Genomic DNA, 14,397 nt, shown 5'->3' on the forward strand with positions numbered 1-14,397 from the left:
TTGTCTGTGTGAGGTTGGTAAGTTGACACTGTGAGGTTGGTAAGTTGTCACTGTGAGGTTGGTAAGTTGTCACTGTGAGGCTGGTGGATTGTCACTGTGAGGTTGGTAAGTTGTCACTGTGAGGCTGGTAGGTTGTCACTGTGAGGTTGGTGGGTTGTCTGTGTGAGTGTGAGGTTGGTAAGTTGTCACTGTGAGGATGGTGGGCTGTCACTGTGAGGTTGATGGGCTGTCACTGTGAGGTTGGTAAGTTGTCACTGTGAGGCTGGTAAGTTATCACTGTGAGGTTGGTAAGTTGTCACTGTGAGGTTGGTAAGTTGTCACTGTGAGGTTGGTAAGTTGTCACTGTTATGTTGATGGGTAGTCACTGAGATTGGTGGGTTGTCATTGTCAGGCTGTCTCTGTGAGGTAGGTAGGTTGTCGCTTTGACGTTGGTAAGCTGTCACTGTGAGATTATTAGGTTGTCACTGTGAGGTTGGTAGATAACTACTGTGAATTTGGTATGCTGTCATTTTGTGTCTGATAGAATTGTGATGAGATTGATTGTATTGACAGACGTACTAGCTTTCACTTCTCTTCTTGTCCATTCCGAACAACCTGAGTCTGCTGGGACCTAATGACGTGTCCTTGACAACCTAGCACTGGACCAATGATCCTGGGCAGGAAATTGGAGCTGAGACAGAAGATGTGCAAGATCAGCACTGCCTCTACCATTGAATGGCAGAAGAGGATCCAGGGACTGTTTGGTCTATTCATGTTCCTATTTTCTATGTTCTTATGTCGCCTGAGCCTCTGGATATTAATCAGCAGTTCTTCACATCCTCTACCTGGCTGAGGTCAGGACTAAAGTGATACCGTGCTAGTGTCGATAAGTGACTTGAGGCTGGGAGGTAAAACTCTGAATACTAGTTGCCATTAGATTTATTCCAAATTAGTTTCAACATTGGGCCAGATAGCCACTGTGGCAAGGAAGCTGCAGACCAAAGCTGAAGACCCCTGGGTTAAGCCACAGTTTTGTACAGTTTAATACAATTTTAAGTGTGTTATACAAGAGATATTAAGATCATTTAGAGTACATCACATATATTCACCAATGTGGCTCAAAGTTTGGAAACTATTGTGACCTTACATGTGATATTTCCAGAGGAGAAACCTAAGAAATGATTGAACAGAGGTTTTAAAAGTTCTATAAAGTTATGGTAGGTTGAACAGGAAGGGATTATATTTGGTGGTGAAGTCAGTCCTGAGGGGTCGTCAATTGAAACTTTCAACATTTGGTGGAGAGGACAGATGTTAGGAGACAATTCTACAAGCAGGAGGTTGTTGGAATATGCATTAGGGAATGCTTGAGCCAAAAATCATTACATCTTTAAATGGAAAACTAGATGAATATTTGAAGCAAAGGAAAAGGCATATGGTGTGAGAGCAAAGAGTCAACTGCACAATTCTGCACAATTTTAAAAATGGTTCAATTTACAATGAATTCATTTTTTTGAGACGGTGACAGCTTTAGAAATGAGTTTGTCTCCACCTATTGACTAAACAATCAAATTGCAATGCCTTCAACCAGGATTCCATCAGCACCTGGAATGAATGTGCAAACCTCTCGATGAAAGCCTACTGCTGTGTTTTTCGTAATACTTATATCATTGGGTTTGCATAATTGAAGTACTTATGTTTGAGGCCAACTATCGACAGTTCACAAGCACTGACCGTTGATCAGTTTCCAGTGTTTCCTGTCCTATGCACAGCTGGGGTCAGGGACTAAAGTGACACTACTTTTGTCAGTCGGTGGTGACTTGAGTCTGAAAGATTAACCTCTGGATACTTCAGGTATCTTCATGGCTGGCATTAAATTTATTTTAACTTTACTTCAACATGGAGACAGGGAGCCACTGTGCCAAGAGAAGTTAGGATCACCACTGTACAGAGCCCCCAGTTGAGAAATCTTATGTTAAGTCATAGTTTTGTGCAGGTTAAACAGTTTTAGGTGTCCATTTATTTAGGAGAGATGGATCATTGAGAGTACATAACATAGATTCACCATGGGAGGCTCAGGGTACATAAGAACATTGAAATAAAAAGAGCATGTGCAGGCCATTCGGACCCTCCGGCACCATTCAATGCAATCATGGCTAAGCTTCTGCCTCAACTCCACTTTTCTACCTGGGTCCAGTGCTGTGTTGTCAAGAAGACATCATCTGGTATCAGCAGACACATTCTGTTCAGATTGTTAGGAATGGATAAGAGGAGGAGTGAAAGCCGGTACGCCTGTCAATACAATCCGTCTCATCACAATTCTATCATCCACACAATGCCAGTCAGCCAAACTCACAGTAACAATCTACCAACCTCATTATCAACTGCATGATAACAGTCTACTGATCACACAGCATCTGCAGTTTTATTGGACCAGCTACAACAAAACCATGGTCGCAAGAGCAGGACCGAGGCTGGGAATCCGACAGCAAGTAACTCACCTGTCCACCACCTACGAGGCACAAGTACAAAATGTGATGGAATACTCTCCACTTGCCTCAATGAGTGCAGCTCAATGCCATCTGGGAAAAGCAATCTTCCTGATTACCACCCTATTCACCACATGAAATAGTTACTCCTTCCACTACTGGTAGTCCATGATTGCAAGTGTGTACCATCTACAAGAACCTCTGCAGCAACTCACCAAGGCTCCTTCACAACAGCTTCCAAACCTGCGACCTCTAATACCTAGGTAGCAGGAACATGGGAAAGTCACTATTTGCAAGTTTTCCTTCAAGCCGCACACCACCCTGACTTGGAAATTAATTGCCGTTTTTTTCACTGTCACTTGATCAAAACCCTGTCATTCCCTCCGCAGCACGTGGACTGCGATGATTCAAGAAGTTTGTTCACCTCCACGTTCTCAAAGGCAATTAGTGATTGGCAACAAATACTAGCCAGAAATGCCCACACCACATGAACAAACAAAAATAAAGAACACTACATTTACAAATTATTTTTCTATTACATTAACCAATAGAAATTACAGACCGTTGAACCAATTTCTTACCTACACCTGAGCTGTAATCTAAATCCCCACAGTTTTGAAAATTCATTTGTGGTTTTTCCAGTAGAACTGTCAGACACCATAAGAGAAGTCAGGTATAACATAACATAATAGCTTGCTACAGTGCATCTGGGGTATCAAATAACACAATACATTTTAAGCTTTTAGATATCCAATTTGTGAATAGCTTTCATATTTCAGGTTTTATTTAGAGAATATTATAAAAATAATAAGAGCTGTGAAATTTCAGGGATTCTCCTAAATTTAGTTTAAAGTATTTGAAGTAAATTTGCAGAATATTAGCTATGTGAAATTATACACTATAGGCTGTAGGCTACTTCAGCCACATTGCACTGCCACTGGAGTAAAAGTTGTGATCAGAACCATAGCATGTACCACAAATTTGCAGAACCAATTGTCCTGTTTGAGCATGGCTCACTGCCGAAAATATTTTCACATCCTCAGGGCATTCCAAAATGGTTCACACAAAAAAAATGGCAATGTATAAAAATGCGGCAACCAATTGATGCCTAGCAATGTCTCACAAATATCAATGATTGTCAATCGCTTTTGGTGATTTTACCTGAAGGACAGATGTTGGTCAGCCTCTCTAGTCTTCTTCAAATAAGGTCATGCGATCATTTATGTCCATCAGAGATCGCAGATTGGTCTCGTAAAAGAGGGCACTTCTAACACTGCCTCGTCATGGTACTGATCTGCCAGCACGGACTGTATGTTCTTAAGTGGAGCTCTACATCAAAACCTTCTAACTCAGATCACGTATTACCACTCAGTCAATCATGTGTGAATACATGTACTTTAAAGCTTAGCAGAGAAATCAGAACCAAATGGGTTAAAAGAAATGTGGAATATTAATTGATGAATCAATTATCTACTCAAATACTTAATTTTGGCATGTGTATGAAATTAGATTTCCAAAACGATTGTTACAAAGAGCCTGAATGCTTTCATTGATTTGGCTTTGAACCAGCAGCATTGTGGTCGAGGCAGATTCGAATGTGGCTTTCAAAAGATTTGATAATTGGATACTTATCTGAAGAGTAAAAATCTGCTAGGTTATGGGGGAAAGGCAGGAGATAGAGATTGGTGACCCTTGCAGAGGGCTAGCACAGGCACAAAGGGCTGAATGGCTTCCTCTGAATTATAACCATACTATAATTATACTATAGTGGTTAATGTGCATGTTTTAAGAAGCATTTGACATTGCTGTGTCTGAAGATTTTGCATTTAACAGATGTTACCTTATTTGAATCTCAAATGATCAAGGTTTTACTGTGATTCCTAAATTAGCCTTCAACTTTCATCTTACTGTTATTCAACAGACTGATTTCTTAGCAATTGAGATGCGCAAGGGCAAAGTCAACTTCCTGTGGGATGTAGGATCTGGTGTTGGACGTGTTGAATATCCAGACTTGATCATTAATGACCAATATTGGTACAGAATTGAAGCCTCTCGGTAAGTTTCACACATTTGTTTCCCCTGACCAAATACGGCGCTAAAATCATTATAAATGCGAATGTAAATGGCATTCCTTTATTCACACCCATCTATGGCATTTCAAGTCAGATTTTTGCTAGTTCCACTCGTGGCGGGCAAGAACTCCCCCTCAAAGAGAGCATGCTAGAATAAATATGCCCTTCAATTTATTTGGAGCTGTTTTTCTTTCGCATACTTTAAATATCAAGTTGGTTGGCCAGTATAGTAATATGACACTCTAACTGTAATATATGAGGGTTTGGTGTCACAGAGAGGGATTAATATAATTAGCATTAATTTCTTCTCTCACCACCTATCCAGAAACAAATATGTTTTGATTTGTTTCCCTCTTTATCAGTGATAGTGGGCGGAATTCTCCGCAAGGCCCGCGCCGTTGTGAAACCCGGAGAGGTTCACGACGGTGTCGGAGGCCTCGCCTTGCCCCCTATTCTCCCCTCCCCCCCTTCCCCCCGGGGGGCTAGGAGGGCCGTGCCGTAAATCTTGGCCGCGGGGGCTTGTCGTGACGTCAAGGCCCGAAGCGCCGAGAATGACGCGGGCGGCGCGCCTAATGCCGTCAGCAGCGCATGCGCGGGTTGGCCGGCTCCAACCCGCGCATGCACGGCTGACATCACGACGGATGACGGCTCAAACCCGCGCATGCGCGGTTGCCGTCTTCCCCTCCGCTGCCCCGCAAGACGTGGCGGCTTGATCTCGCGGAGCGGCGGAGGGGAAAGAGTGCGTCCCTTTGAGACACCGGCCTGACGATCGGTGGGCACCGATCACGGGCCAGTCCCCTCCCGAGCACGGTCGTGGTGCTCACTCCCCTCTCTGCCCCCCACAAGGCACAAAACAGCTGCTGGCGCCATGTTCACGCCGGCAGCGACCAGGTGTGGTTGCCGCCGACATGAACCGGTTGGGAATGGCAGGCCGTTCGGCCCATCTGGGCCGGAGAATCGCGGGTTGCCAAAGCGGCCCTCCCGCGATTCTCCCACCCGGCATGGGAGTGGAGAATCGCGCCCAGTGTATTTACCAGCCTCCCAATTTTGGTGCAATCCAATTTTCTATTAACAAACTCCAGATTGGATGAACTCAAAGGGTTAGTTTATTTTCACACATAGAGAACACAAAAAGATAGTTTGCAATGTCCCGCTCGCATTGAGATAGTAAATAGAGGGACAGAGAAAATAATGATTTGCAGTACAGAGACCACAGAGAAAAGAAAAATTGTTTCACATGGGTTTTAAAGTCCAGAATCAAAGTCCAAAGCGATATTCCTTCACAGAGGTCTTTAGGTTGAAAATTGATGCTGGATAATTCACTTTTCCGGTGGTGTTCACTTCACACGGTGAGATACTCACGTAGAGATTAATCAGTCTTTCGGCAATGGTACAGAGTTTCTAGCAGAAGCAGTGAAGGTGGGGACCAGGTATGTCACTTGGTCACAGTTCCTTGTCTGTGAGGCTGCTAGTTAGATAACTGAGCTTTGCAGTTCAGCAAGGCAATATTATTTGTTCCACAAGCCAGAGGCCCAAGTCACATGACTCCCACCTCTCCACCAGGTATTTGAAAAAGGATGTGCATCCAGCATCTGGATTTCAAAGACTAATAAACATCTCAGCGATTCAGAATTGAAAGGAAGGTTGCGGGGCCTTTGCCTTAGCAGCTGCTCCACTTCTTTCTGGCTAGCTGGGTTAAGTGCAGATGATATTTGTGTAGCTCCCTTTGAAGTAGGGACATACAGTGCACAGGTGGTTGTTTGATGCTCCTCAGAGATAACGAGGTGTGGGATTTTCCAAAACTGCCAAGTGGCTTTTTTCTTCTGGGTGTTACAAACCCTCGCATTGGGGGCAAATTATCCACATTTCTTTTTGGATTGAAATTTTGATGAAAGATCAAACATTAAACAGGTAAAACGCATGGGTACATGTGAACCAGTCAGTTAGAAGAAAACAGAAAATTCACTTTGTTGTTTGGAAAATTATGGCTTCAGTTTTATCCCTATTTTTGAGTGCGAATGGAAGAGTGGTATACTGAAAATCATGAAGCAGAACTGACTGCACTGTTCCGGCTGGATTGGTGCCAACAAACAGAAATCTAAGGCAGCCATTTATTTTCAAGTACTGGAGGTTCTGGATGTAGAGTGGGTTAACTGGCACTGCTCAGAGTTACTCCTGGAGACTCCTCGTAAGGGAGCAGGTCTGCTTTCTCAGATTTGTTTATGGGACCAAGCAGAGCCTTCATATTTCTCTTGGTGCTCCTCTTGACCCCATAAATACTGGCCTGCAGCACACTCAAAGTGCTGTAGAACTCACCCCTTCCCTTTACTCAGAAAATAGCAGTTTGGCTTCAAGTAGGAATTCCTGTATTTCTGGCCTGCACTAAAATGGAACACACCACATAAACTACTTTTCAGTGCCCCCAAAATTCTCCTGGTTGCCACGAATTTCAAAATGAAGCTCGACCCTGAAAATGGTTCAGATTTTTCAGTACCATAAGGTGAGTTTCCCTAGTTGTTATCCCACTACTGAAAAATCTACTCTGCTCCGTGATATGGATTTTTAAGTTTGTTCTTCAAATTTAGTCTTCCAAAGTCTAATAATGATCCCCTTTTCTGGGTTGAATTACTTTCTGAGAACGTGCCTGTTAACGAATTTGTTATTTTTTAAATTAACACTCTCGTTGATGATACCGATTCACAACATTGTGGCACGGTGGCACAATGGTTAGCACTGCTGCCTCACAGCTCCAGGGACCCGGGTTTGATTCTGGCCTTGAGTTTGCATTTTCTCCCCTGTGATTGCATAAATTTCCTCTGGGTACTCCAGTTTCCTCCCACAGGCTAAAGGTGAACAGGTCAGGTGGATTGGCCATGCTAAATTTCATTTAATTTAATTTAAAGGTTAGGTTGAGTTACAAGATAATGGGGATAGGGCGGGGGATTGGCCTAGGTGGGCTGCTCTTCTGGAATGTGGCTGCAAACTCGATGGACCGAATGGCATTGTAGGGATTCTATGAAATTTAACTTCTTTCAACCACTTAATCCATTCCAAAAACAAGCATTTCAAGTTATTTATATGCACCTGGAGCTATCAATGAAACTGTGAACTGACAGCCTCCCCATTGTGATAATAACAGGTTGTGAAATAGTCATGCAGCACAAGTCCTATAATGCTAACCCATTTGCCTATGTCAGCAGAATGAAATATCAAGCACTTTCTAAAGATTGCTCAGTGTTTAGACAGGAGATTTAAATGCCTTGACAGCTTTACAGTTCCCTTTTGAACTTGACAATTCCAGTGAGCTTGACAGTTCCCTTGACAGCATGATAGTTCCAATGAGCAGATCCAATGAGTTTGTCCACTCTTTCTTTTTACAAACATTCATGGATACTTTGAACAATCCGTAAAAAGCATTTTGCCTCTGCCACAGAGCATCTGAACTCCCAAAGGGCAATGCACATCTCCAAAACATGTCCCTGGAATTACCCAAAAGAGTGCCCCATCTCTCCAAAGAACTGTTACAGCTTTAGATCTTTTTTCTGTAAGTTCTGAAGCTCACAAGGCATGTTTTTGATATCCTGCAAGCGAAAGCTTGACTGAAGGCAGCTCCTCTATAAACCATGGATGTGTAAACTACAATGAGGCCATGTTCCATCATGCACTCTTCTCTCTCTGCGCCCCCATCTCCACCAAAATGGTGCAGGTTTTGGAACGCGACTTCTGGGTGCATTTTGTTTAAGATGGAACAATCCCGGTCTGTGTGAAAATTCAGGCTTCAGTGTCTACTCATGGTAGACGCTGGGATTGTACTTAGGTTATTGTCCCAAGCTAAAATACCTTGCATGTTTCAGTAAAACAATCTGTGTCTTCTTTTGATCTATATCAATCAAACCACTCAAGGTTACTCCTACATTTATCCTGGATTTAAAGGCACAGTCCCAAAATATAATAATCTTCTAAACCTCATAATTGTAACAATGTAGGTGAAACTTAGATTCTCATATATCTAAGAAACATGGTTAAAGAAACCGAACTAAGGATTAGCAAGGATCCGTTCCACCTAACTTTTTCAGAGAACAGTGCATTGGAAGAATTAAAAATTTCTCCAGAGAAGGTTCAAAGGAGATTTACAAGGATGTAACCATGAGTTGCAATCATTCGCTATGAGAAAAGATTGGATGGACTGGAGCTGTTTTTCTTTGGAACCAAGGAAACTTAGCGGACATTTAATTGAGGCGTATTAAACTCTGAGGAGCCTAGTTAGGAAGAATCTATTTCCATTAACAGGGAGGTCAATAACCATGGAGAATAGGTTTAAAGTTAAATGGATTAGTTGGGAATTGAGGGGAAATTCTTTTCAACCAGAGGGCGGTCAGGGTCAGGAACTGAAAGAGTGGTAGAAGTGGAAACCCTCACCTCTGGGATATACATTTGAAGTGCCGTAACTCTCAGGGTCACGGTCCAAGAACGGGAAAGTGCAATCCGGCTGGATAACTCCTTTTTGGCCAATACAGACAGGAATTGCCAAAATGGCATCCTTCTGTGCCACAGATGTTCTGTGTCTCTGTGCAAAATCATGAGAAAATATAGGATGGTTAAAATTACTCTTCGTATTGTTCACTATTTCATTTTCTTGTAGCCTATTTTTCATTTTCGCTATGACGGTAATTATTTTCTTACCTTCACCTTCCTACATTGGAAAGAGTATATACATTGACTATTGAAGACTGCCGCAAAAAAAAAATTCACTTAGAATTAAATTTAATCTTATTTTTCAATGTTCAGTCTTTAATTAATTCTCAATTTGTAAATTACAACAGTAATTGATCATTTCTTTTAAAAAAGGTTTCGAAGAAATGGTACAGTTTCCGTGCGTGCACTAGATGGTCCAAGGGCAAGCATTGTGCCAGCCACCTATAGTGCAGTATCACCTGAAGGCTATACAATTCTTGATGTGGATGAAAAAGCTTACCTGTTTGTTGGTGGTCTAACAGGAGAAGTAAAGGTGTGGTATAACATTTATTCAAAGGTATGGGGTGGAATCTCCGTTAGCCCATGCCAAAGTCGGGAAAGTCGATTAGGCGGAGAATCGATTCGACGCCAAAATTGCGGCAGACGGCGATTTGATGCCAAATCGCAATGCTCCAGCACCTCGACAGCAGCGTCAATGCATTCCAGAATGCACGTACAGTAAACACTGTTTGCATATTATTAGCAGCCCAACCCTGTATTTTCCAGGGCCTCCGCGATTCTCTGCCTCCAATGGGCCGAGTTCCCGACGGCACAGTTCACTTGTGCTTTTAAAAATCATGAAACTGCCGTGAGGGAGAGATAGGTGGTCCAACATGGCCATAGTTTGCTGACAATTGTGCCGCTGACCAGCGAGCTTCTGCCAACACTGGGGGAGTAATGGGGAGTGGCCAGGAAGTGGCTGTGGGGGCAGGGTGAATGGGCAGGGCAAGGCAGCCATGCAGCTGTGCACACCGCTAACAGCCTACTTTGAACATAGTGCCATGGGCTGTATAGGTCCCCCCCCCCCCCCCCCCCAGGCCAGCCCCCCCATTGGTGCCATCAGCTGTATGGCCGCACTTCAGCACAACAAGTGCAATCTTGTTGCCTCGGATGAGTGTGTGTGGGGAGTGTAATGTGTATATGCATCTGCAGCTTGTCAGCCTCCCGACTGTCAGTCACTCCCGCCAAATCCTGCGCCGTTTTTCATTGGAATCAATTGTGTTCCACCAGTGCTAGCCCCTCAATAGTAGCGGAATCGGCCAGGTGTGGCGCCAGTTTTTCTGTCGTGAAAGTCCACAAACTTGTCAACACTAGTGTCAACACTAGTCTCAGAAACGGAGAATCCCGCCCATGGTTCTTTGATCTATCATTAATAATACAGCAGAAATATCATCAAAGATTAATTTATATAAAGTATCTTTTTCATAAGCAGTTGATATATTTATTTTAAACTTTATGTTTTTCACAATTACATAACTATATCAATGAGCAGTAAGGAAGCAGAAGAAATTGCATTTATAAGGCATCAGGGATATGACAACCAAACAGCACAACATCATCCTCAAAATCGCAATTTTGAAATGGTTTCGTAATCCATTATAGTGATATCGTTTAAGGAATAAATGTTAACCAGGGCAGTGGGGAAACTCACCTGTTCTTCCTCAAAATTGGATCATGGGATCACTTACATCCAGCTAGGGTACACACCAGGGTGTGGTTTAACATCTGAAAGCAGCAGCTCCAATAGTGTGACACTCCCTCAGTCCTATATTGGAGTGTCAGCTCTAAATTTTGTGCTCAATTCTCTGCAGTGGGAATTTAGTGCACCACCTTCTGACCCAGATGCAAGAGTACTAAACACTGAGTCACAAATGACACTATTCTATATCAGGCCTTTAAGAATTAATACTCTTGAATGTTATTGATTGTGCTGATTCATGCAACACTGTTGTTAGGGTTTGTGCACATCATTCCTGTACTATTGTGGTATGATATTGAATGGAAGTCAGGCATTTCCCCATCGGAAAGGTAAAATGGAGGGAAGGCATTGGAAGAATTAAACTAAAGTCACCTCTAGGTCACTGCTATGCTATCTCATAGCCAACTTTGCAAAGTAGCATTGATGAATGTGTGGCAGCAGGTCCACCAACAACCAATCAAATGCACAGGAGACAAAGGAAGATTTTTTTTAAAACTGAAGATGAAGGGAAGTGTTTCATGCAATCCTGAATTCCTACTGCTCCGTAATCCCATATTAAAAGAAATCTTTGCACGTGACACCTCGGCTATATAAAATGCGTACAAAACCTCTTGAATTTAATAATAAGCTCTTGAAGCTATTAAATATAATACAAGATAGGTGGATGTTAGTGGTATTCAGGTTTTTATTCATGCTTTCAGGTATTCAGATTTTTAAACCTGGAGGACCATGTGTTTCACATATCTCAATGCCAGGCTTTGATTTGAAGACAGTTTTATTGATGGGGCATGGCTTTTGTTCTCAAGTTGATTCCACACCTATTTGTTTTTAGTATCATCAAGGAAATATTAGCTTATGGATCAGCTGGATGCGCTTACATATTGTTCTCCTATTCAGAATATCTCTGCATGTAACTTGGATCACAGTTTACAGGCTGGCAAAAATAAAACACAAGTGATAAAATCAATTGCATCAGTATTGTAATTATAGCACTTCTTTTCTCAAACCCTTTAAGAAATCAGATGTGGTCAAAACAACCACTTTCTCTGGTTGTATGGGAGAAACATCCTTGGATCGTAAACCTATTGGACTATGGAATTACAGAGACAGACAGGGAGAATGCAAAGGCTGTGTTGTGAGGTAGGTACTCCTAACTTTCATAGGACCAGGACAAGTATCGGTTCAATTTATTCCATTTAGAATTGGGATAAAGAAGGATAATTTTCGGACTTTGCATTCTGATGAGGAGTTTCTCCCACCAGAAGACGATAGCATAAAGGTAATATTGCTGGACGTGGGCAAGACTGGTGACATGTGACACCTGTAGCATATTGAAGCAACCACATTTGTGCTAAATGCCAGTAGCTTGAGGAGCATTGACGAAGATTTAATCATAGAATAGAATCCTAGAATCCCTACAGTGCAGAAGGAGGCCATTTGGCCCACCGAGTCTGCACTGACCCTTCAAATGAGCACTTCACCCATGCCCACTCACCCCACCCCGCCCTCTCCCTACAACCCCAAACCGAACTCGCACATCCCTGGACACTAAGGAGCAACATAGCATTTTTTTTTTAAATTTCGAGAACCCAATTCATTTTTCCAATTAAGGGGTAATTTAGTGTGGCCAATCCACCTAGCATGCACATCTTTTGGGTTGTGGGGGCGAAACCCATGCAAACACATGGAGAATGTGCAAACTCCACACGAACAGTGACCCGGCGCCGTGAGGCAGCAGGGCTAACCACTGTGCCACGTGCCGCTTGAGCTGAAGGCAGAGCTACAGGCATTGCGACGCAATGCCCAGTGCTGCCCAGGGGCAACATATCATGGCCAATCCATGTACCCCATACATCTTTGGACTTTTGGAGGAAAAGCGGAGCGCCCACGAAGGCACTGGGAGAATGTACAAACTCCACACAGACAGTGCCCCAAGGTTGGAATTGAACATGGGTCCCTAGTGCTGTGAGGCAGCAGTGCTAACCACTGTGCCACCGTGCCACCTAAGCTGGAGGCAGAGCTGGAGGCAGAGCTACAGGCATTGCGACGCATTAAGCAATGGCAAGGTTAGCTGGACACTTTCTTCCAGAAGGCAATCAAACCCCTTAGGTGAGCATTACTTGATTTAGTTAGTGGTCAGGGACAGGATAGGCTGACTACGAATCAGGCTGGTAAGAGGATTGAGAAGGTGGGAGTGCAGTTGAGCAACAAGTTTGAGGTCCTTGCAGCTTGTATGGACAAGAGTGGGGGCTGTATTGTGGATGACCATTGTACCATGGTATCATGGTATGGGAAGCCATTCAAGTGGGTTGGAGTTGAAAGGAATGAAATAATAGTAGGGGACAAGATAGTCAGGGGGTGGGTACTGTTCTCTGAGAATCCAGAAGGGTGTGTTGCTTTCCTGTTGCCATGGTTCAGGATATTTACTCAGGGCTGGATAGGGACTGGTAGTGGGAGGGGGAGGATCCAGTAATTGTAGTCTCTGTTGATCCCTACGATATAGGTAGAACTAGGAAAGAGCTTTTACATAAGGGGCAGGATTCTCCGCCCCACCGTGCCACGTTTCTGTTTTACCCGCCGGCGGGATGCTCCGTTACGCCGGCTGGCCAAAGGGGTTTCCCATTGTGGGGCAGCCCCACGCCGTTGGGAAACCCCCGGACCTTCAGCAAAATGGAGCGTCCCGCCGGCAGAGAATCCAGCCCAGGGTATATGAGGAGCTAGGCACTAAATTAGGAGCAGAACCTTAAAAGGTCTCTGCATTATTTCATGAGCCACATTCAAATTAGCATAGGGTAAATACGATTAGAGAGAGGAAAGTGTGACTGAAAGATTGGTGTGGGAGAATTGGTTTGGAATTTTCTGTGATCCCTTCCACCCCCACCCAAGATGTAGGGCATGATTCAGCGACCCTGGGTGCGATCCAGATCTGAATATTTAAATAAGCCAATTGGATCATTTTTGGCTAATTAATAATCTTATTGTAAAAGAATCTAGTAGGTGGAAGGATCCCCGCACTCCTGTTTTGTATAGTGTATCGAGATCAATGGCGTCCCCGCACCGCACGCTGGGCAAGCCCAGCAAGAACACGTGCATTCAAAAAATGCCAGTTTGGTACCGTGTTAGTGGCAACCTGGCACTGTCCATGCCGGCTGGCAGTGCCACCTGGGCACCTTGGCAGTGCCAGGCTGGCACCTAGGTGGCAGTGCCAGGCTGGCACTGTCAGCATACCCAGGTGGCACCAGCAGTGTCAGGCCAGCATCCTGCCAAAAGGACTTGCACCTGGGGGCCTCTAATCCCCTGGAAGATCTCAATGGGTGCTGTTCTGTTTGGTTTCTGTTTGTGGGAGCCAGTGCTGAACGGTGCTTGCCCGAGGTCTCTGAAGCGAAGGTATTGAATCCCAAAGCCTCAGGTAACTCGGGAATCTGCACATTAGAGTGAGGCTTACTGCGTCATTCTAATATGCAGATTTGCTAAAAAGTGGTCCCACCCATTGTGACCAGTGTTCACATTGCAACGTCCCACAAGATTCACGTTTAATCTTGCAAGACATTGCAAGCCGGGATGATCCCAAGATTGGGGTCTCCCAAATTTCAATGGCCCCGCTGTGCTGCGGCGAGATGCTTTTCGAGTGCAGCGTGGCCATAGG

The 14,397-nt window shown here is 43.9% G+C and overlaps 1 protein-coding gene across 5 annotated transcripts in view; it reads left to right on the forward strand.

Moving 5' to 3' along the window:
• The window catches only part of lama2 (laminin, alpha 2), a 607,521-nt gene that overhangs the window by 527,420 nt on the left and 65,704 nt on the right, over positions 1-14,397 (forward strand). For all 5 annotated transcript variants that reach the window (XM_038799795.1, XM_038799796.1, XM_038799798.1 and 2 more), the window contains 3 exons: positions 4,387-4,520; positions 9,386-9,545; positions 11,767-11,891. In XM_038799795.1, coding sequence (XP_038655723.1) covers positions 4,387-4,520; positions 9,386-9,545; positions 11,767-11,891 — 419 coding nt within the window. The remainder of the gene's footprint in view (positions 1-4,386; positions 4,521-9,385; positions 9,546-11,766; positions 11,892-14,397) is intronic.

Source organism: Scyliorhinus canicula, chromosome 6, assembly GCF_902713615.1.
Source record: "Scyliorhinus canicula chromosome 6, sScyCan1.1, whole genome shotgun sequence".
NCBI classification, from domain to species: Eukaryota; Metazoa; Chordata; class Chondrichthyes; order Carcharhiniformes; family Scyliorhinidae; genus Scyliorhinus; species Scyliorhinus canicula.